We start from the raw sequence: 24,305 nt of genomic DNA, 5'->3' as shown, positions 1-24,305 counted from the left end.
CCTTCCTAAGCAATGCTTTTCTCTTTCCTATACGTCTATTGTAAAAATTACATGTTAAAATGTTGGAAAGAGAAACATATTTTCCCACAATCCCACCACTCTAACCTGGGAACTATCTTTCTTTTCTTTCTTTGTGTATATTGTTGCAATATCTATAAGTGCACATAAGAGGCTGTAACCCCAGCAAACACAGCATTTCTATTCATTTTTCTCTTAATGTTCTATTATTATGCAGATTTTTCATGTCAGTACAGTCTTCATAATCGTCATTGTTTGAAAGATGCCCAATGTTCCATTGAGCAAGCGTTTCTGTTTTCCGTAATGTTTCAATAAACTATTTGGTGTATATCATTTTTTTCTTTGTTTTGAATCATTTCCTGAGAGTCACTTAGAAGAAGAGAAAGTTAGCAAGCTGGTAGGATTAGTGACTACCAATGAAAGATCTGAATTCCAAGCTGAATACTTACTTGTTCACTGAATTGAGGCAAATTAACTTCTCCAAACCTCAGTGTTCCCTTACACGTAATACAGATAATAATAATCTGCCTACCCCATCTTCATGGTGTGAGATTTAAGTGAACAGGTACACAGAAAGCACTTAGAATACTACCTTGACCAGAGCAAGTTCTAGCCACACAGAACAACCGTAATCCCAGTTCCCGAGAGTTTATTTTTGACAGAGGCACATTTTTTCCTCTTTTCCTTTTTATTTTTTGCCCTCACCCCAACCCTTTTTTAGAGATGGGATCTTGCTCTGTTGCCCAGGCTGGAATGCAGTGGCACCATCATATCTTCACTGCAGCTTCAAATTCCAGAGTTCAAGTGTTCCTCCCACCTCAGTCTTCCAAAGCACTGGAATTATAGCCTTCAGCCACTGCACCTGGCCTTGTTCCTGTTCTTTTTAATGGCAGTATAATAGTTAAGACCATGGACTGTGGAGCCAAACTGCTAGATTCAAGTCTGACTTCTTTGCTCTGTGAACTTAGGCAAGTAACTTAACCTCCTTGAGCTTCAGGTTCTTCATCTGCAAAGTGGAGTAGTACCAATCACAGCTCACTGGGTTTATGTAAGAACTGAGTGAATAAGGTACATCAAGTGCCTACATGGTAAGCACTGTATGTCTTCACTAATGTATCATGCCCACCCCAAGACATCCCACTTAGTCTCTACCTGAAATTACCTTTCGTGTTTGATTGTTGGATCTCCTAATACAATTAAAAGAACATGGCCTTAGAAACCAGAAAGACACTAATTCTAATATTCCCCTTACAATTGACTAAGTAAGCTCTGCAACCCTAGGCAAAATACCCTCGTAGGCCTCAATTTCCTTCCTATTAAAAAAAACTACCCCATGAAGTTATTATGAGGATTAGGAGAAAGAATATAAGCTCCTTAAGAGCTGATTGTACTTATTCCCCCAATATTCTCTGTATTTAGGACAGTGCTTGGCTCAGAATAGCAGATCAATAGAAGTGGAGGAAAGGACAGAAAGGAGGGAGGGAAAGAAATGAATGAATGAAGCACTAATGCCATGCCTGGTACATAGTAGGGGGATCCAAAGAGTGTTAGTTAATCTATAATTTATCAGGTATAAACAAGTTTATGATTTATCAGGTACAGGGGGCCTTGAGCCAGGCTTCCTAGAAAGCAAGGAAAGAGATGCAGTATCCTATGTAATATTAAAAATGGACTGTTTGCACATTAAGTAAACATTTATTAAGCGCTATGTGCAAGCCACTCTAGCAGATGCTATGCCCTGTGCTAAACACAGATAACAATGACACAAGTGAAACCCTCAAAAAACAAAGGAAGAAGCCTCAAATAAACATATAAAATCCAAATGAAAAATACACTTCCTTATGAATATAAATTTTTTAACTGGGATGCAGGTGGCCTGGTTTAAACAAAGCAGGATCAGCTTTGGAACCACAACCCTCAGTTTGGATATTCATTTGCCATACAGACCAACGCATGTGACTGAATCTTACTGGTTTTACCAGGGGTACAATGGGAATAAATGATCATTCCAATTCACAGGTTTACAAGATACTGTCTCAAAAGACTGAACACAGTAGAAGAACAAATTCTATAAAATTTTGTTTTCTTTTCCTATGTATTAGTACATTTTAATGCTGCTGATAAAGACATACTCGAGACTGGGCAATTTATAAAAGAAAGAGGTTTGATTGGAATCACAGTTCCATGTAGCTGGGGAGGCCTCACAATCATGGCAGAAGACAAGGAGGAGCAAATCACATCTTATGGGGATGGCAGCAGGCAAAGAGAGAGCTTGTGCAGAGAAACTACCATTTTTAAAACCATCAGATTTCTTGAGACCCACTCACTGTCACAAGAATAGCGCAGGAAAAGACCTGCCCCCATGATTCAATCATCTCCCATCAGGACCCTCCCATAAACGTGGGAATTATAGGAGCTACACGATGAGAACTGGGTGGGGACACAGAGCCAAACCATAACATCCTATGTGGTCTTTGTGTGTGAGGGTTGGGGCAAAAGGTTTTGGAAGCCACTAGAGGACCACAGGGTTCTCTTTGTAAGTGGTGCTCAAAGCAGCTTCTGTTTATTGAGCTTTTACAATGTGCCAAGACCTGTGCTGGTTCCTTTACATATTACTTTATTTAATCCTCCCAATACCCCATGAGGTGGGTATTTGAATGGCCACATTTTACTTAAAAGCAAACTGAGGCTCAGAGAGGTTACCTAAGTTGCAGAGTTCATATATCCAGCCCATGGCAAAACCAATTCTCATGAAGCCTGCTGGATTCCAGAGCCTGCACTGTTAATGATTCTATCCAATGATTATAGACGGCAACATGCTATACAAATGGAAGGTGTCATTATTTTAACAGCAAGATTTTCCTGTTGAACCTATTCTAAGTGAAATCATGTAAGTAAATAGATAGGAAGCCCTTGATGATGTGTAGAAGATGTCAATTTTGCCAAAGTCGCTGGCAGGTGGGAAGATCTGACTTAGTGGTGGTGCCAGGTTGAACTTAGAAGCTCTGAGAATGATTTGAGATGAAAGGCACATGCTGCATAGAGGCGCCCACTCAGGGAGGAGTCCCCGTGGGTGTCCTCACAGCCTGCTGCTAGAGTCACATCTCAATGCCAGTGGCAGCCGGTCGCCCACTGACACCCATGACAGTGCACTCCAAAGAATGGCAGTGTGAGCTGCTGTCTCCCACCAGGATGAGGGAGTGACTTGACCTCCTGAACTTTATGTAGTAGAGAAGGTGAGCTAGAATGTAGGTCTTCCTTCTAGCTCTAATTTGAGGAGGCAAGGAGGCAGCCTGGCTTTGGAATCTTGGTAATCCATATTTAAATCCTGGTTTGACACTAGGGTTTTGGCCTGGACACGTTGTTAACTAGGCTCTCTGAATCTCAGTTTCCTCATCTGTAAACTGGGGATAATAATACCATAGATTCAATATGCAAGTTAAACGAAGTAACATGCCTAAGTATTCAGCACAGTGCCTGGAAAAAATTACAAGTTTTATTAATCTGCCTCTCAATTTTGAAAATGAACTCACTTGTATTAAAAAAAGAAAACCAAATTTTGAAAAAGAAAAAACCTCACTAAGTCAACCTGCCGTCAATTACAGAAATGATTCTGATGTAGTCTCTTCCTTGCCTCCCATCCTCCCTTGGGGTCCCCCCCCTTTTCTCCCTTCCTTCTCAGAATGCTGTTTATCATCAGTGATCCATGCTCAACATATAGCTTTGGTGTTTTCATTTCTTTTTGAAAAATCACTCTCAATGCCAAGAAAAACTTTGAACAGAACACGGGATCCATGCACATCCTTGTGTAGGTCCTGCGTGGCTTGGATCCGTATGGACTGCTCAGCTCTGCAGGCTTTCCCAGCAGCGCTCAAGGCTCAGCCAGCCTCTGTGCAAGGCTGCCCAGTACGGCGAGGCGAGGTCTGGATGGACGGCGCTTTCACTCCCAGCACCTCCTCAGCTGTGCCCTGTTAGGTAGCCGAGGCGAGAATGCCCTGCAGCCTGGGCACCCAGAGGAAACCCCAACGTAGCAGAGAAATAATTTATTCTTGTCATCACACCAAAGTTTTCAAACTTTAAAACGCAGCCTTGATTAGAAGAAAAGCTGTGTTTTTTCTAAAAGCCTGGCATTTCTGAAAAGGTCCCCTACCCAAACCACAGCAACCTCAAAAACTCTGCCTACTGAGTTGAAAATAAAAGTTCACGGAGACCAAAGGCCCTCTCACAACAACTGCTAGACGCTTTAGAAATCTTCTCTCCAATGCTTACAAGTTTTAATGTTTTAACTGAGGGCCTCAAGCCCTCTGGAATCTTTCTTCCTTGTAAACTCCGAGAGCTTTCTGAGCAAGACTTATTTATTTTCTATGATGTCCAATAATGCTTGGTGGTGAAATTATTTTGCTTTTGAAAAAGGAGTCAATGAGTAAAATAAATAAAAGTAAAAGAAGTTTTAGCCCAGTTAGTAGTCATTTAAAAATGAAACAAAATTCATTGATTTTCTTTTTGGTGAAGCAAATAACTTTATACAGGCACCCTAATTCTCCCCTCACCCTAGACTTATTATCAGCAGTGGAAGTGAACACCATGAAGAAAACTTGGCAAAATGTTCAGAATAATCGATCAGTTCCACCATAAATAGGTTTGAGTTTATGCCATGGACCCAATTCTGGAACTTCATAAATTCCTAATAACATCAATAGAAACTTGACTTACTCATGAGCATTTAGATTTAGTATATAAATTATAAATATTTTCTATATATGGACACCCCAAAGTTAGACTAATCACATTCAGAAAAAGATAATGTAGAACTCGAAAAAGTCACTCATGCTCACTTTTAAAAATTATAAATTCTGTAATTGCAACATTCAAAGAAACACTTCCTTCTTCAAAAGTCTAATGTAACTTGCGTTAATTTCATGGCAGTACCAAGATTCAAAACAAAGACACTGACATCATTTTATTCACAAAATGCATTTGTGTCTCAAAAATTAGATGCTGGCTTGGTGGTATAATTGTCAATCACTAATCTCTCATTAGAATATCCAAATGACCATTCAAAATCTAGTTCAAAGACTATTTTGCTTGCATTGGCTGATACTGCATTTTCTCCACCATGGTGGATTCAGGACATCAGTGCTTATGAAGTGGCAATTTTCCATTCTGATTAAATAAATATCTGCACATTCAGCAGCCTCACTTTAGGTATGTCTAAACACTGGTCTTTAGCACAATTATTGGGTAGTTGGAAAACACACAGGACATAAAGTGCTAAATAACCTTCACTGGGTTGCAGCCTTTTCAAAGGCTTTCTCATTGTTTTTTAAAATTAAAACAACTACAAAAATACAAATACAACATATCCAGGTTCACCTGTCTATGAATAATTATTGATTGCTCAGAGGTAGAATTATGCTTTTATGTTCTATGGAAGAATAACCCACCACAAAAGTGGAAATGATACACATCTTTTGAAGAGTTCCTGCCTTGAGGGTGGGATACATACACACAAACCCCATAATCTACAGGCGCAGCTCAATCCAGCCTAGTTGCCGAAATTTAGACCCAATTCCACTGAAAGCAAAATGGCTGCATTTTACTCTTTTCTACTTTTTATATCTTTCCCTCTCGTAAATATTTCATGAACTCAAAAACTACAATGGAAGTAAACATCAAATTATAAAGACAAAAACAAAACAAATGAACACCTTATCCTCACAGTAATATATATGTATATATAAATGCAAGAAAGGCAAAAGAACCAAACTCTCTCTGCATCCTGCTAAAATGAGTTCCAGAGAAAGGCTCACTTGAAACTGGGTTTTTCACTTCCTGAAAACCAAGTGTAAAATGTTTCAATCCTTAAAACAGTGATGCCTACAAACATAAGAGGGCTGGGTGGTCGAGGGGGCTGGGGTGGGGAGGAAGGCAAGAGGAAAAGAGGACTGAGAAATGTGGGCCATCACGTCCCAGAACTAGAAGGGCATCAGGAGTTGTAGAGGGGCCTCCATCAAGGACGTGCAACATATGTTGTCTCTGAGTACGGCACAGATCTCTCTTCCAGGACTTACACTCCAGCCCACAGGTGTTACCTCTACAAAGACACCTTTCTCACTTCCTTTAACAGACTGGAAAACACAAGGATGAAATAATGGCAAACAGGAGCACATAAAATGCCTTCCTCATAGGAAAGGTGGAGAAATGAAAATAAAATTTGTCTTTTGGTCTAAATCCTTCAGAAAAAAATGACTTATCTCAACATTAAAACTGGGGTTGTATCTACGCAGTACAAGAACATCTAGGTATTCTAAAAACAGTCTACAATTTTTTCAGTTCTTATCCCCTTTCCCAACTAAATACCTAGAAGAAAGTAGGTCAGATATTATTTTTAATCATAATAATATCTTCCATTTATTGAGCAACTTTTAGGAGTCAGGCATTAAATCAAATACTTAACATGTACAATCTCACTGAATTCTCATAGCCACCCTAGAAGGTGGTGAGGAGACATTTTCACAAAGAACAAAACTGAGGCTTAGAGAAGTAAGGTAATTTGCCCTGGGTCACACTGCAAGAACGTAACCAATCTAGGATTTGAATCTTGTCTTACGGCAATGCCCATGTTCTTTTCACTAAGTCATGCTACATATACCTGAAGCCACATTTTAACACGTATCTGCGAATAACTTCTAGATGCAATATATTGTTTGTTAAGTTACCTAAAGGCTCCACATATTGTCATATTACTTAATTGCTTTTGCCTCATTCTATTATTCTTCCTGTTGCATGACTGAAGACTCGATATTCTCAGAGACTAAGAGTATATTAACCAAAGTTTGAGTGAATCCCAAAGAAGGTGAAAGTACATTTCACATGTGCAGTAAAGGTGTGAATGATTCACTTATGTCCCTTTTTCTATCAGCAACAATTTTAAATGCTGTCTTTACAGTTTAAAAGATTATTTTAACGCTTTCATATAGCATGTCCTTTACTTTGGCTAAAATGCTGTGTGTGTTATTGGGCATTCCTCTTATTGCTACTCTCTCCCTCATTAAAAAAAAAAAAAGAAGAAGAAGGAGGAGGAGGAGGAGGGGAGGAAGAAGAAGAGAAGAGAAGAAGAAAAGAAGAAGAAGAAGGAGAAGGAGAAGAAGAGGATGAGGAGGAAAGAGAAGAGAAGAGGAGAAGAGAAAAAGGAGAAGGAGGAGAAGGAGAAGGAGAGGAGGAGGAGGAGGAGGAGGAGGAGGAGGAGGAGGAGGAGGAGGAGGAGGAGGAGGAGATAGTCAATACAACTTCATGACTAAGAGTGTGGATCTTAGGATCTTAGAGCCAGACAGGCTGGGTTGTGCGCCCTCCACTCAAACCCTGGTTCTGCCATTTATCCATCTCTTGGATAGGCTTTCTTTTTTTGTTGTTCTTTTCCTTCCTTCCTTTCTTTTTATTATTTTTTTTTCTTTTAGACAGCGTCTCAGTCTTGCCCAGGCTGAGGTGCAATGATGTGCTCAGAGCTCACCAAAGCCTTGAACTCCTGGGCTCAAGGGATCCTCCCATCTCAGCCTCCTGAGTAGCTGGGACTATAGGCATACACCACCATGCCCATCTAATTTTTAAAATTTCTTGTAGAGACAGGGTCTCACTATGTTGCCCAGGCTGATCTGCAACTCTTGGCCTCAAGTGATCCTCCTGCCTCACCTCCCAAAGTGCTGGGATGACAGTCATAGGCCACAGAACCTAGCCACTGGATATCTTTTCTCTGTCACAGTGTTTTTAAAACATTTGTGTTTTAAAATACAAATAAAAAGCTAGGTCTCTTACTTGTTTTCTGCTCAGGAAAGTTAGGGCACGCACAATACGAGTGATCTTGCTTCCCAAGCAATCGAGGTATAGCTTGCCAGCCCAGCTTTCTAGGGCTCAGAAACTTATTGAACATGTTAGCTTCTAGTTTCAATTCTGCCTTTAACCTGTTGGTTTCTCCATTTAAACTGTAAATAATAAGTTTCTTCTTTATAGGACTGTTGTGAGGATTATACATATAATGTACTTAAAATGCTTAGCAAAGTGAAGACATAGTAAGTATTGAACATATGTTAACGATTACCACCCTCATATTTCATATTCACTATAGCTCTATCAGCTGCTCCTATCAGTCCCATAAGAAAATTGAGGCTCAGTAACATTAGGCTTCCAGACCAAATGCTAGCAGCTTTATGTGGCAGAGCCACCCTATGAAAGGCAACAACCTTCCCATTACCATGCTCTGTCTTTATTACTCCAGATAGGTTTTTTTTCCTTCATATTGCTAATTACTCACGAAATTATCTATTTCTGTGTTTACTTATTTGTGGGTCTAGACTTGTGCTCTAAAGAAGCAAAGATGACATTTTTGTTAAGCTCATTATCTAGCAGATTGCTAGGCACATAGGAGACACATAATCTTCCTGGATGAATGCATGAACACATGAACGAAGAAAGCCAAGATGTGTCTGTGCCCCAAATCTCTACTCAACGGCTATGGTACACTACCTCTCATTGCTGCCACCATTTAAAATTGTCCTTAAAGGCAGAGTCATAGGATTCCTGCAGAGGGGTATTCTCTGGAGCCCAGGGAAGGCAACATTCTGTGATTCTCCACTCTCATCTTCCTGTTTCCCTTCTCACTAAGTGGGATTCAAATCCACCTAAAGCCAATGTCATAACTATACCTTGATCTAGCATGACAGCAGTGTCCAGGTGACATGGCCTGGGTGGGAAGAAGGCAGGAGTACTCCCTAGTCCGCTCTTCAATCTATTTCTGCCATATACCAATTATGACCTCAGGCAACTTCCAGAGCCTGTTTTATCCTAAAAACGGACAATGCAGCATTGTGGTAAGGCTCCCACGGCTAATGTGTGAAAGAGTGCCTGTTACAGAGCTGATACGTGGTAGGTACTCAGCAAGAGAGAGCATCCTTTCCTCTAGGCTCCAAAAGGATTCAACTTTTATGTTCCTTGTAGTGCTCACCACTCTCACTGTGTCCACACCTTCTCATTTACTTATTTATTTATTTTTTGAGACAAAGTCTGACTCTTGTCCCCCAGGCTGGAGTACAATGGTGCCATCTTGGCTCACTGCAACCTCTGCCTCCTGGGTTCAAGCAATTCTCCTGCCTGAGCCTCCTGAGTACTGAGATTACGGGCGCCTGCCATCAAGCCTGGCTAATTTTTGTAGTTTTAGTAGAGACAGGGTTTCACCATGTTGGCCAGGCTGGTCTCAAACTCCTGACCTCAGGTGATCTGCCTGCCTCAGTCTCCCAAAGTGCTGGGATTACAGGCATGAGCCATCACCCCTGACGTACACCTTCTCTTATTAAATGCATTCTGAAGTCCTTGACGGTAGGGACTGTGACCTTGTTCATCATCAGGGTCTGCCAGCCAGCAGCTGGTCAGGAAATGAGACTGAATAAAACCCAAAGTAGTCCCTTTATTTTCTCCTTTTTTAAGATGTTACTTTTACCTGATACCTCAAAATAAACTCTTCAAGTTCATTCTCTCTCCCCTAAACCTTACTAAAATTGCAAATATCCAAAATAGAGTGGAAGGGGTAAAAACTGCATTGGGGATTTCTCCCACCGTCTCCATCCTGCAGAGCCGTAGGGCCTGAAGAGTTTCCCAAGTGACCTGCAGAACATGTAGGGTGGGCTCTCAGCAAGCTGCAAAGTTGAGACCTGAGTGTCCGGCATCCCAACTTGTGATGTCACCATTTTATACCTTCTCAGCCTCTTTGGAAAAGACACTGAGGCAAACAGATCAACTTGGCTTAGCAGTCAGTCTTAAAATGTTGGAAATGAAAGAAAAACCCTATGTTGCACAATAATGCCACTTTCAGGGAGTGCCTGGGAGGCTCAATGTCAGTAAAACTACTTTATAAACAAAGTACCCAGAATATCTCACATAGATGTCAGAATACACACACAGACACAGGCATATAATTGAGAGGCAGAATTTTATTAGGTTGACGCAAAAGTATTTGCAGTTTTTGCCATTACTTTCAATGGCAAAAACTGCAATAACTTTTGCACCAACCCAATAGACCATATCAATTTTTACATCTAATCCATTCTTTTACAAATGAGGCAATGGAGTCTCAGGGAAAGGAGAAGGGCTCCTTTGCCCAGATTGTCATCAGGAGGGGTGCCTAGGCGTGAGAAGAGACTCCCTCTTCTCAAAAGCTTGAGCAGTGGAGCCTGGAGTCTTTGATGGCAGCATTTTAGCACCGGCCAATGTGTATTCCTCTCCAACGTATGTGAGGGTCTGTGATGCTGCCTTCATCATTTAGAAGCATTTCAGTGTTCCCTAAGCTGGCATTGGAAACAGCCCCATAAAGTCTAGTGTCTTTTAGTAAATCCTTTGGGAACAGAGGGAGTTGGCCAAAGAATTAAGGTGGCATTGAGAAAGGACATTCTGGGTCTTTTAAAAAGAGTTGTTCATGGTTCTTGACTCTTAAAATCCTAAATGACTTGCAAAAAATATTTTAGTATATTATTAGTTCCAGGAGAAATTAACTAATTGTGCACTGGGTCATAGTTCAGATACTGGTAACCAGCTCATATATTGCTTCCTGGATTCTACAGTAAAGCCAAAGGAATAAAGGGAAATGTCTAACTTGTCAGAGAATCCCAGCCTGTGGGCTGTCTAACCCTTCATTCTAAAGGCAATTAAAAATAATATTGGAAAGGCTAGAGATTAACCTAAAGTCACATTACAAGTGGCTGAGTTGTAATCACGACTTCGTGCCTTTCTCACTGTAAAAAGGGGAGGAAAATCAGAATCTCCTCTTTACCCATCCCCACTCCCAAGATTCCTGGCCAGACACTCCCTTCTCTTCTCCCTCTGTTCCCGCCTTATTCTAGCCCATCACCCTTTCAGATCGGGTTTGAGATGGGGGGTGAGAAACTCACCCTGGGCGACCCACGGGTCGTGGAAAAGAAAAGCCAGAATCTTTCACGTTGGTGAGCCTGTGGCTCTTGGGGAGGCAGACGCACTGCCCAGATGGTGCCTAACCTCGGGACTGGTAAGGGGGAGAGGCTGGAAAGGAACCCAAAGAGGAGGGGAGCGAGTAAAGGCTCCAAGGCCGGCTGAGTAAAGGTATAGCACTGGAGAGAATTATTAGAGACCTAGGCGTCTCTGGGAAGCAGGATGCTCCAGCACTCACACAGCAGCGGGGAGGCCCCGTGTAAACTCCTCTCTCCTCCTCGCACAGGGCCCTTTGTTGTCGGCCTCTGCCTCTGGCTCCCGCTCCTGCCCTCCGGTCCTCCCGCCCCCCTGAAGTCACCCCAACTGCACTCATAATATTTTGCTTTGCGCCAGGTCTGTTTTCCACCACCAACTTCCAGCAGTCTCCATGGTGACGCTCTGGGGAGAGGGGCAGGCGCGGCTTTGGAAATCCCAGGCCCGAGGCGCCAGGCGGCCCCTGCAAACTTTTCCGAGTCTCTGGGACCTGCAGGCTGGGCAGGAAAGCGCGCTGTCCCACGCTGCCGCACGGAGTCGCGTGCTGAATCCAGGACGCCGTGGACCTGCGCGACGCCTCCGCTCCACCAAGAGCTGCGGTCGCGGAAACTCGGAACCATGGTACCATGGGCTCTCACTTGACCCCGCTGCCAAACCTAGACGCCAGCGCTTAGCAGGTGGCAGAGATGGGGGCGAACATGCCCAGGTAGCCCGCGCGCGCGCGCGCACACACACACCCACACACACACATACACACACGCGCCCGGGGAGGGCGAGACTGTCTGGTTTGGGCGCAAGAGCAAGACTCAGACCTCCGGCTCCTTGCTCTTCCAAGCCCGCAAGACAGTGGCTCCTTCCCCCAGGGCTGTGCCTGGGCGAGCACGGAGGAGGCTCGGGACCTGTTCCCTCCAGGACGCACTTTGCCTTGTAGGCAACGCGCCAAGGCCGCTGGATGTCTCTACCTGGGGCCCACATAGGCATATAATTAATTTGGTGGTAGAATTTTATACAGAATTTGTGCTGAGCTGGGGGCCTGTAGACTAGTGTGCCCTCCCACCGATCCGGCCAGGGGAACTCAAATCTGGCTTCAGGAGTACTTTGGACACCCCAGCTCTGGATTCTGGAAATCTGAACGGACAGTGGATAAAGGCAGAAGTTCCCAATTCGAGCTTGGCAGTGCCCTTCTCTAACGCGCCATCCTGTTTAAAAAGAAGTGATCCTTTTGTTGCGTAGGCGACCGAACCGGCCCGGCACACTTTGCACAAGTTCTCGGTGGCCTAAAATTCTACCTACTTTCCCCCTCGTTCTCGAATTTCTGGATAACTTGAGTAACTGAGCAACGATTGCCGGGGCAGCGCTGCCCCGATTGGACCCAGCGGCCACAAACACGTAGCTGCCGGTGGCCCGCGTGGGGAGGGCAGGTCACGCGGGGCTCAGCACCCACTTCTGCGCGGCGTGCGGCTGTGGTACGGGCCGAGCGCCTGCGCTTACTGCAAACCGCGCACCGGCTGGATGGTGCGTCAACTGCCCCTGCGAGCGCCTGTTGCCTTTGCCTCCTGCCGGAGCGCCGCGCGCGCGGCAGGCTGGGGTTTTGCCTCCGAGAAGGGCTTTGCTTTGTCGGGCTCGGCCTCGAGAGAGCAGAGGGCCCAGGAGGCGCGCGCCGGCTGCCCAGCTTCCCCCGACGGGGCCATTGTCTTAGCCCCACACTTGTTGAGTATTTTGGGAAAACCCGAAGAATACATTACTGGCGCGGTGTGCGGAACAAAGGGGCGCGTTTCCGCAGGTCACGCTGAAGTGGCCCCAAAGCAGGCCACTAGAGTCCTGGCCCCTGCAAAACTTTTCTCCCGGTCCCGAGGCACTTCGCGGGGATTTTCCTTTTAAGAGTAAGCGAAGGTGGCCCAGCTCACCGGCCTCTCTTATCCTGGACGTTTCCTACTTCGCCCCAGCAATTGCTGTGAGTCGGTTGTTCCAGTCCTTTTGCAATGAAATAGTAACAGCAATATTCCTGGTTCTGATCGCGCGCGATCTTATACAAAAGGAGCAGAATCGAACTGCTCGGCGGAGCGCACGTCTCTGCAAGCGGAGGAGAAAGGACCTTTACATAACAAGGGAAACTCAGAAGAAAAGCTAATTGGATTAAATTCTCTGGAAGGGAGGTGAGGGAAGTCTTCTGGACTGGACCAAGCCAAGCCGCACTTCCCTTGTCGTCGGTTTTGCAAGTCCGAGTGAAATGTCATCTGATGTGCCTCGAGTCATTTCTTCACTCTGTCGTGTGCCAAAACTTTTGGTTTTGCGTTTAGGTTGGCGATTTAGGGATGTCTTGTATATACAAAAGGGGGAGAGGTGGATGGGGAAAGGATTTCGGTTTCAGAACCTCTTTTGGAGTGTTTGCCGTTGAGCTGAAGAAGACTCGGTGCCCCCACGACCACCAGTTGCATTGAGAACAGAAAACACCACGAATCCATAGCTCCACAGCCCTTCCAGAAGTACCGAGGGGCTCTGACCATGTGGAGGAGGCAGCTAAAAACCCCGGATGGGCCACTGCATGTTTGGGATGTGGGGGACCCTAAGTCCTGCGTGGACCGCTCGAAAATACTTGGCCACCAACTCTGCAGACATGGGTTTAATATTGTTAAGGATATTCATTTTTAATATTAGGGTTCTTATGGTGCTGAGGGCACAGCGCTTTAGATGAAAAAATGGTGGAAAACGCTCTTTTCCCTCTCGGGGCTCCCACTTTGACGACAGTGGAGACCTCAGCCGGGCCGCCGTGTCCGGCAGTGGCACACGGGGCAGGCGAGGCTTCTCTTTGCCCTCGTTTATCATCGGCTATAGGAAGAACTTTGGGGCTTAACCTTTCCCCACTCTCTGGGGGCTCACACTCACCCAGGGGAGCGCAATCAGGAAGGGCCTCGATTCTAAGAATCAGAGATCGACAACTACCTTAAAACACCGAATATCTCCCCTGGCAAGAGCAACCGGGTGTCCTGGCCACCAGGGCCGCAGTGGAAGCCTGGAGAGGCCTTAAATATTTCTGCAGGGACCAAGGAAATACCTTCGCGGGTAATGCCCTGATGACCCCAGTCCCCAACCCACTTCCATATCCAGCCTGCCTAGGGGTGCAGTTGGGGAGATATTAGTGCGGCATTTATATTCTCAGCGAAGGGACGTGTATGCTTAGGGTACGGCTGGGGCTGGAAGGCACTTGTTGCTCCGCGCTGCAATACCCAGCAGCATATGCTCGCAGGCATTCTCCCTCGCCTTGGTCCAGGCTGCCTCCACTGCCCTATATCTACTCTCCCCGACCTTATCACCCCAAGAAACCCTGAGGCTGCAGCGGGGCCAAAATGAGAATAGCCTGGTTGCAAGAATGAGCCTGGGGGAGGGGGTGAACCGTAAGAGAACTTCCACCTGCAAGGGACGTAGAGAGCGTAATAGATCTAGAAGTGTGACGGCTCTTCAAAAGTGCCAAAAGTGGGAGGTGGCGAAAACTACTGAAGGAAGAAGCGAGATGCCGGGCATTTTCGATGTGAAAGACTCCTCGGCCTCCTTTTCTTGTTGTCACGAACCGCCGCGACCTGAAAACCTGACTTCAGCGGCTCTTGAACTGCAGAGCAGTTTGCAGAGCCCAACGCTGAGTTTAGCGGGCCACTCTGCTTTCTGCCCTTCCTCCAGCAAGGTCACAGTCCCCAAGTGGAGCCCGGCGTTGGGTGCCCCTTATTGGCAGAAAAGCTAGAAGCCCGCCCTGGTAGCCCAGGACTCCCACCTCCCGTTTCTGCGGATTCCCTAGGACCACCGGGTTCGCTGCCGCCACTCCCTCCAGCTGCGCGTCTTCACCAGCCGGAGCCTCGGTCCCCACCTCCCAGGCGCAGTGTGAAGCCGTCACCCTCCCCTGCCTCGGGGCGTTCCGCTCGGCTTCCCGGCCCTAGCCGCCAGACCCCGAGCGCACCTCTATTCCGAGGCCCCCAAACCCATGGAGGACCCGGGCACGGGAGGGTGCAGTTGGCCGGCAAAGTTTCTGTAAGCGGCACCTCGAGCTCGCCGCGAGCCAGCGCATCTTTACGTAACTTTGTGTCCAGGGCAAGCGAAAGCGCGCCCCTTCGCGCGCGCGCACGCACACACACACACACACGTACACAATCACACGCTTATACACACATTTCCACGCATCCACTTACACACATCGCCTCGAATTGAAAACTTCTGCAAGCTCTCCGTTATTCCTTGGGGTTCCACTGTCAAGTTGACTCGTCTGAACTTTTCCCAACTTCTTTCTAAAGTTCCCCCTCTCCCTTCTCCTTCCCTTCCAGTGTATCCCTCCCACCCTCCACCCCCCACCGGTAGGACTAACCTGTGGAATCCATGTCGGGTTCCTCCAGTAACCCACAATGCATGCTCTTCCCATGGACAGCACAGGCGCCCCCCCAAAATCCTGATGTTTGGGGATCCCCTGTGCTAGAGATGCCCAGGGAGGAAGGGAGTGAGGGAAAGAGAAGGGGAGAGAGAGAGAGGCAGAGAGTGGGAGGGCACAAGGATAAAGGAGGAAAGGAAAATAAAAGAAAAAGAAGAGGAAAGAAAAGAGAAAGAAGAAATGAGGAGAGAGAGGGAGAGAAGGGAGCGAGCCCGGAGAAGGGGGAGAGAGAAAAAGCGAGCGAGCGAGGGGACACTCAGTAATCCAGCCGGGCAAAGCCAAACCCGTCAAAATGTTTGCGGATGTTTCATGGGAAAAAGCATCATTTTATAGGAGCCCCGATGGGAGCAATGTCATTGATAGGCCAGCCGGCCTGATGAATGGCCGCTCGTCAGATGGGGCCGTGGCGAGGCGCACTGTGAAGCCCATTGTGGGCCTGTTTTGAATAAGAAAAGCCGCCTCCGAAAAGGGGGGCTCAGAGCGACGCAATCCCAGCCCTCCGACTTCCCCCTTCTATTATAGCATTAGCAACGTTTTTCTTATTTAAAGTTCCAGAGGCCTTCTTCAGCCTTCGCCCGGCACTCATTATAGGCGAAATCAAAATTGGCTTAGATGTGGCCCCCTCCCCCCTCCCGGCCCTTCTCCGCCTTCGGGCCCCCTCGCAGGCAGGCGGGGAGGGGGATGGTGGGGTAGCCGCGGGGAATTCCTGGAGCCTGGAGAGTCGCCTGCGCTACCACGAGTGGGGTCCCTCTCCCTTCCTTCTCTTGCGTCCCCACTCACCCCTTGTTTTGGCCATGGCTTAGATTTTGAGTAGAGGCCGTGGGAATGCGGGAGGGGTTATGTCTTGACCCCTTCCACGAGGATCCGCAGACACGCGTGGGGGAGTGAAACGAACTTGAGAAGGAAAGGGTGGGAAAGGGGAGCTGAAGCCCTAAAACTCCATTCCCCAATCTGAGCATGAGAAGGCCGCTAGGCCGGGAAGAGGTGAGGGGCTGGTTCGCCTCCTCCAGAACTTTCTGTCTTCCTCTGGGCCTAGGTCCTTCATCCAGTTTGTCTCCTTCCACCTCTCTGTCCCTCTCCGCCAGTCTCCCGGCGTCTGTCTCTAGCACTCTGGCCCTCTCGTCCTCTGTGTCTCTGTCCCTCTATTTCTCCTTCCTCGGCTGCTTGTGTCTCTGTCCATACCCTGCCTCCACTTCTCTTTGTCTCCCCCTAGGACTCTGCCCCTCTCTGTCTCTATCCCCCTCGGTCTCTCTGTACCGTCCCACCACCTCCCTCCCCGCCCCCCGCCTCTTCCCGTAACTCTGTCAGTCGGTCTGTCTCCGTTCCTCCGCCCTCCCCCTGCCCTCCCCACCCCACCGCAGTCCCCTAGTCGGCCTCGAAGTTTGTGAGAAGCCCCGGAGTCCAATTGGGGACGCGGTTTTCCCAGGGACCCCCTCCTCGGCTGAGCTGAAAGTGCAGAAAGAAGGGGGAGAGGGCCGGGGGGGGTGCTGGAAGTGGAAGTAGGGGGGAGCAAGCTGCGTATCCTGGGGGCCCCGATAAAGTGGCCGTTCGCGGGCCGACCGCGTTGTGATTAGAATATGAATGGGGCCCGGCGGGCGGAAGAGAAAGGCGGATTACCCCGGGTGCTTTGACCATGGACAGAGGCAGCGCCGGCCGCGGCGGGGGCGGGGAAGCGCTGAGTCCCTAACGCCGTGCGGGGGATGGGGGTCTCTAACCTCGGGCCCCTGGCTGCGCGCGGCTTCCCGGGAATCCTTCGGAAACAACCCTGCCCGCCCCCCGCCCGTCCCCTTCCCCACAAGCAGAGCTGAGTGGGACAATGTAAGAGGACTGGGGGGCCCGAGGGGCCTGCACGTGCCGAGTTAAGGTCACGGTGCTGGACGAACCGGGCGGCGCGCGGTACCGGCTGGACAGAACCCGGGCTAGACTGACCGCAGCGCGGGGTTCGAATCCCGGCTCTGTACATTCCTTCATCGTTCTGGGCCTCAGCTTCCTTGTCTGTGAAATGGAGCAAAGAGGCCTCTTCACAAGGTTTGGGGGAAGAAAACTGAGAATGTGGTTATAAAGGAGCCGGACATTTGCTGTTTCCTCTACTTGGCACTTAGCCGGCTCCTCCTTCCCCACAGGTGCCTAACCGGCCTATACCTTCACGTCGCCCTCGTCTCTGCTGAGCGTCACCTCCTCGGAGGGGCTGTGCCTGACCACTCTCTGCGAAAGTCCCTTCTTGCTCCGGCCACTGCCGAGCTCATTACCCGGTTTATTTCTGGAGGACTTTGTTCACCACCTCATGCCCAGTGCCCAGAACGGCGCCAGGCACATTCCCGCTGCGATGCTAGTGACAGGAAAGAGGTCAATGGAAACCTTTGGCAGCCAAAAGCCATGGTGGCAGTCGACGCGCGTCCTCGTGGTGTGCGTGGCAGCAAAGACCGCGGAATTTGAAGTCAGATCTGACTGTCCGTGTTCGCTTCTTGCAGCCTTAGCTTCTCTGTCGCTGGAATGTAATAGGATGAAGAGTAAAAGCCTCCTTTGGACGGCAGAAGCGTCGGACAAGGTGTAGATGGAGCCTGGCGAGGGCATTGCGATGACAGCAAGGAGTGTGTACCCAGGGTCAGCAGCTGCCACCTCCCGAAGTGGTGCGGGCTCCCCGAGAGTCCTTGAGGGATGCCACGGGGGCACGAGTGGTCTCCAGGGCGAATGGGACTATTATTGTTGCTGTTATTATTATTTTAATTTTTGCACGCAGTGTGGAGGTGGGTAGGGTGAGGTGAGCTGGGCTTGCACAGCAGGAGTGAGGGGGAAGAACCCAGAGCAGTGGGCAGCACTAGGCCAGGAGCCAGCCCCCCACAGCTCAGAGCTGGTCCAGGTGCGGCTGGTCCTGGCCCAGCGCTGTTTCACCTGGGAGAGCAGTTCTCCACCATGACCGTGCTGCAAGCGCCTGGGAGCTTAAAGAAATTAAAATAATCGCTCATTTATTCATTCCTTGGCAAATTTTCATAGCTCATCTACTATGTGGCCAAAACTATTCTAGGAAGGGGGGATACGGCAGTGAACAAAATAGACCCCCCCCCCAAAAGAATTCTGCTCTCCTGAAGCTTACATGAGAGTGAGGGGAAAGAGATAATATATATGATATAGAATTAGGAGGTAGGAGAGGAAGTCAGGGAGGGCCTCTCTGAGAAGCTGAAAAATAATGATATCCAGGGATTAGTCACAAGGATGTGTTCATTTGTGGCAGTTCACTGACTGTGACACTTGTGATTCTGCATATTTTTCGGAATGTATTTCACACTTCAATAAAATGCTAGCTTAGATTTAATGCTGTCAACATCATAAATAGTAATAGCTACCATTTACTATTAATGTATTATGTGTTTCCACAGGGACGGGTATTTTTCATGCATTAGCTTATTTCATCCTCACAACATAACTAATACATATTATTGTTGTCTCCACTTTTAGGAGAACAACTGGGGTTCAGTGTGGCTCTCTTGCCCTTGACAGACACTGTGGACACAGTAATGAATTATCCAATTCCTATCCTGCAGAGTCTTGAAATCTCAATAGAACATAGCACAGGAGCAGGGAGGGGGTGATGGGGAAAGTGTGGGTGCTATGAGAGCAAAGAGAGGGCCATGTGACAGATCCTCAGAGGCTGGTGTCAAGGCATGCCTCCTAGAGGAAGTGGTGACCCAGACAGGAGCTGAATTAATCAGACAAGGGGTTTGAGGGTGTTACAGAGGCACTGGCAAAGAGGAGAATCTGTGGGGTCTATTTGGGACTGGAGCCTGGCCTGGCTGCACACGGAACCCAAGAGACAGAGAGAGGATTAACAGGCCATTTCATGGGGAGGCAAGCTGGGGCCATGCCAGGAAATGTATCCTGGAAGGGTTTGGTGCAAATAGGACTTTAAATCTACATTTTTGAAAAGATCACAAAATGTGAAGAGATCTCAAAATGTGTGGTGGCCAGATGGGGGTTGGTTGCAGGAGGGGGTGGTCATTGGGAGAGGGGGATTGGGATGGCCTGACACAGGCACATGGCAGTGGGGGCAGGGTTCAGGAGATACTAAGGAAGCTGCATTCCCAGCCTTGATGTTGATTAGTTATGGCCAGGGATGGGAAGGGAGAAGGGATGCCCAGGTTTCTGACTTGGGCAATGAGTAGCTATTGGTACCAGGATGTGACATGAGGTGGAAAGACTTGTCAGCAAGAGAGGAGGATTTGAAGGGCCCTTAAAACTTCCCAGTGGCCCAGTAGCAATGACAGGCAGGCAGACCCACAAAGGTGTGGCGTTGGCATGCTTGTGTAGACCTGGGTGGCTGCTGACTTCCTTGGAATGGATGAATGAGCAGCATGAAAAAGGAAGGTGCAGGGTGCATCCCTTTTAGACCACTGAGTGTGAGCTGCTTCCACTGCTGTAATCTCAACAGTCCCTGTACTTTCCAATCCCAGCACTCACTTCATTGTAATTATTTACTTGTCTGATGTGGTAGATGGCATTGCTTATTCATAATTTTTTCCCTCTCTGACTTGCTCTGGTTTCCCTTCCCACTGATTTGGGGTTTGGCTATTGGCTTGCTTTCACTAACAGAATGTGAGCAGACAACATATGTTACATCAAATCAGAGTCCATAGATGTCCTGGGGGTGGTTTGGCTAGTACTCTTGGACTCCTGACTTGTCTTGAGCAAACCCCAGGTAGTCACTGGTCCTAGAATGAGAGACACATGGAGCTGACCAGAACCTGCTGGGCAGCTTGAAGAACTCCCCTTTATCCCAGGGACCCATAGAACTGTGAGCAAGAAATAAACATTTGTTGTTATAAGCTACTGAAAGTTGTCAGTAACAGTCTTACGTCGTAAAGGGGGAAGACAGGTCTATAAATAGGGTTTTGATACATTAATGCCTTCTCCTTTAAGATGGTAAGACTATTACTAATAAGAGCTAATGTTTATTAAGCATTTACTAAGAACCAGGCACAGTTCTAAGGCTTGTCACAAACATCCTGTGAGATAGGTACCTTTATTATTCCCATTTACACATGAAGCTGGCACAAAGAGGTTAGGTAACTTACTTAAGTTCACACAAGTAACAATGGGGTCAAGATTTGAACCTAGGCAATCTGCAGATATAAGTGGAGCTATAGAGGTGCTAGTGAGGAACATCCCTCTGGAAGTGGCTTCACCACTGTGAATCACCTAAGGGGGTAAGCCCATGGAAGAACCCCAGCTGGCTACTCTCAGCATCCATTTCAGCTTAAGTCAGCCTTTCTGGAAGAAACCCTTGGGACTATAGTATATCCTTCAGATCTGAGCTCATCCCCAGAGCCACCAGAAGCCAGGCCTCCACATTGCCTAATCTACATGGATCTTTATTTCCATGATGCACTGTGACTGCAGCCTGAAGCAGAACTGCCCAGCCAACCAGCAGACCTGTGATAAATGCTTATTATTGTAAACCACTGTGTCCTTGGGTGGTTTGTGATGCAGGCTTGTTGCAGCAGTAATAAGGTTGGGATATGAGTCAGGGATAGGAGTAGGGGTTAGGGTTGGGGCTAGGGTCCAGGCAAATTGTATGGTGACTTTTAAAAAGATGGTAGGCCGGGCACGGTGGCTCACCCCTGTAATCCCAGCACTTTGGGAGGTTGAGGAGGGCGGATCACAAGGTTAGGAGTTCAAGACCAGCCTGATCAACAAGGTGAAACCCCATCTCTACTAAAAACATAAAAATTAGTACAGTGTGGTAGCGAGTGCCTGTAATCCCAGCTACTTGGGGGGCTGAGGCAGGGAAACAGAACCCCGGAAGTGGAGGTTGCAGTGAGCCAAGGTCATGCCACTGCATTCCAGCCTGGGCAACAGAGTAAGATGCTGTCTCAATTAGAAAAAAAAAAGATGGTAGATATGAAGATATGAGAAATGGACAGGTTTGAGGTGTATGTTAGAAGTAAAACAAGACTTGCTGATGGATAGAGGTAGGGAATGAGAATAAGAGAAGAATGAAGAAACCCTTGTGTTTTTAACTTTAACATCAGGGTAAATTGCGGTCCTATTTACTATGATGAAGAAGTCTGGGGTCAAACAGGTTTGGGGAAAAACCAACACCTCTTTTCAGCCTTGTATGGTTTGAGATGCCTCTTGGGCATCCATAGTAGATGCCAAATTGGCTTTTTGATATATAAGTTTAGAGTTCAGTGCATAGGTTAGAACTAGAGATATAAATGGGAGGGGACTGTTATCCATAGAACACTGTTTCTTAAAGTTGGTGTGTTCAGAATCAGTTGGAGGACTTTGTAACGAAACACACTAGTGAGTCTTGTCCCCAGAGATTCTCATTAAGAAGGTCTCCAGGGAGATGACATAATTGTATATTTAGAAGACCCCATCATCTCAGCCAAAAGTCTCCTGAGACTCATAAGCAACTTCAGCAAAGTCTCAGGATATAAAATCAATGTGCAAAAATCATAAGCATTCCTATACACCAATAACAGACTTAAAGAGAGCCAAATCAAGAATGAACTGCCATTCACAATTGCTACAAAGAGAATAAAATACCTAGGAATACAACTAACAAAGAGTGTAAAGGACCTCTTCAAGGAGAACTACAAACCACTGCCCAATGAAATAAGAGAGAACACAAACAGTTGGAGAAACATTCCATGTTCATGGTTAGGAAGAATCAATATTGTGAAAATGGCCATACTGACCAAAGTAATTTACAGATTCAATGTTATCCCCATCAAATTACCAATGACCTTCTTCATGGAACTGGAAAAAAACACCTTAAACTTCATATGGAACCATAAGAGAGACCATGCAGCCAAGTCAATTCTAAGCAAAAAGAACAAAGCTGGAGGCATCATGCTACCTGACTTCAAACTATACTACAACACTACAGTAATCAAAACAGCATGGTACTGGTACCAAAACAGAGATATAGACCAATGGAACAGAACAGAGTCCTTGGAGGCAACACCACACATCTACAACCATCTGATCTTTGACAAACCTCACAAAAACAAGCAATGGGGAAAGGTATTTAATAAATGGTGTTGGAAAAACTGGCTAGCCATGTGCAGAAAGCAGAAACTGGACCCCTCTCTGACACCTTACACTAAAATTAACTCCAGATGGATTAAAGACTTAAACATAAGACCGAATACCATAAAAACCCTAGAAGAAAATCTAGGCGAAACCATTCAGGACATAGGCATAGGCAAGGACTTGATGACTAAAATACCAAAAGCATTGGCAACAAAAGCCAAAACAGGCAAATGAGACCTAACTAAACTCCAGAGCTTCTGCATAGCTAAAGAAACAATCATTAGAGTGAATCAGCAACCAACAGAATGGGAAAAAATGTTTGCAATCTACGCATCTGACAAAGGGCTGATATCCAGAATCTACAAAGACCTAAAACAGATTTACAAGAAAAAAACAAACAAGCCCATTCAAAAGTGGGTGGAGGATATGAACAGATGCTTTTCAAAAGTAGACATATGAGGCCAACAAACATATGAAAAAATGCTCATCATCACTGGTCATTAGAGAAATGCAAATCAAAACTACGTTGAGATACCATCTCAAGCCAGTTAGAATGGCGATCATTAAAAAATCTGGAGACAACAGATGCTGGAGAGGATGTGGAGAAATAGGAACACTTTTACACTGCTGGTGGGAGTGTAAGTTAGTTCAACCATTGTGGAAGACAGTGTGGCGATTCCTCAAGGACCTAGAAATAGAAATTCCATTTGACCCAGCAATCCTATTAATGGGTATATATCGAAAGAATTATAAATTGTTCTTTTTTTTTTGAGACGGAGTTTCCAATCGTTACCCAGGCTGGAGTGCAATGGCGCGATCTCGGCTCACCGCAACCTCCGCCTCCTGGGTTCAGGCAATTCTCCTGCCTCGGCCTCCCGAGTAGCTGGGATTACAGGCATGCGCCACCATGACTAGCTGATTTTTTGTATTTTTAGTAGAGACGGGGTTTCACTATGTTGACCAGGATGGTCTCGATCTCTTGACCTCATGATCCACCTGCCTTGGCCTCCCAAATGTTGTGAACTGAACGCGAGCCCAGGAATCTCGTCCAGCGAGAGGGTCCCAAACCTGGAAGAGAGCGTGCACCAGAAAAAAAGGAGATAGAAAAGAGCGAGGTCCGGAGGGCTACATGCTATGCCCATGCAGCAATTTTATTTTTGCAATATGTTTCATTATATACTTTTCTGAAGTTAAAGTTGTTTACGCCAGATCAATGTACTTAAGTTACAGTAAGCAAGTTACGCCCACTAAGTTACGCCCAGTAAGTAAGTTAAGCCCAGTAAGTAGGTTACACCCAGTAAGTAGGTTACTTCCAGTAAGTTACGGTAAGTAAGTTACCAAGTGTAAATACTTAAGTTAATATTTTACAATGAAGGTAACAAGGGTCCAAAATGAACACAATGAGACAATAAAACATAAGGAGCCAAAAGTAGACACAATGCCTCTCAAGTCCTCATATCCATAAAGTAATGTCTGTTAATTATTTTGGATAACATATAGTTCCTCTCTCGGTTCCTGCTTTCCCTCAGCTCGACTCCCCCAACCAGGGATCTGTGTCCGGGTTCAAGCTCACCATATGGCGAGGCCCATTTCCTAGGGGCCTCACACGGGAGCGATCCCCACAGGTCTCCCTTACCCAAAGTGCTGGGATTACAGGCTTGAGCCACCACACCCGGCCCTATAAATTGTTCTATTAAAGGACACATGCACAGGAATGTTCATTGCAGCACTGTTTACAACAGCAAAGACTTGGAACCAACCCAAATGCCCATTGATGATAGACTGGACAAGAAAAATGTGGCACATACACACCATGGAATACCATGCAGCCATATAAAAATGATGCGTTTGTGTCCTT

At 46.8% G+C, this 24,305-nt stretch overlaps 1 protein-coding gene across 5 annotated transcripts in view; it reads right to left on the bottom strand.

Moving 5' to 3' along the window:
* The window catches only part of RFX4 (regulatory factor X4), a 179,468-nt gene extending 161,800 nt beyond the window's left edge, over window positions 1-17,668 (bottom strand). For 4 of the 5 annotated variants that reach the window (XM_035258516.3, XM_035258517.3, XM_035258518.3 and 1 more), the window contains exon 1: window positions 15,353-15,832. In XM_035258516.3, the coding sequence (XP_035114407.1) occupies window positions 15,353-15,395 (43 nt within the window). In that variant the 5' untranslated portion in view covers window positions 15,396-15,832. Of the gene's footprint in view, window positions 1-15,352; window positions 15,833-17,554 lie in introns of those variants that run through there. The other variant, XM_078337185.1, reaches the window with a different exon arrangement.
* Between the last annotated feature and the right edge of the window lie 6,637 nt (window positions 17,669-24,305).

This window comes from Callithrix jacchus, chromosome 9 (genome assembly GCF_049354715.1).
Source record: "Callithrix jacchus isolate 240 chromosome 9, calJac240_pri, whole genome shotgun sequence".
Lineage (NCBI taxonomy): Eukaryota > Metazoa > Chordata > Mammalia > Primates > Cebidae > Callithrix > Callithrix jacchus.
The sequence above is the reverse complement of the archived record's forward strand: the minus strand, read 5'-3'. Positions and strand labels throughout refer to the sequence as shown.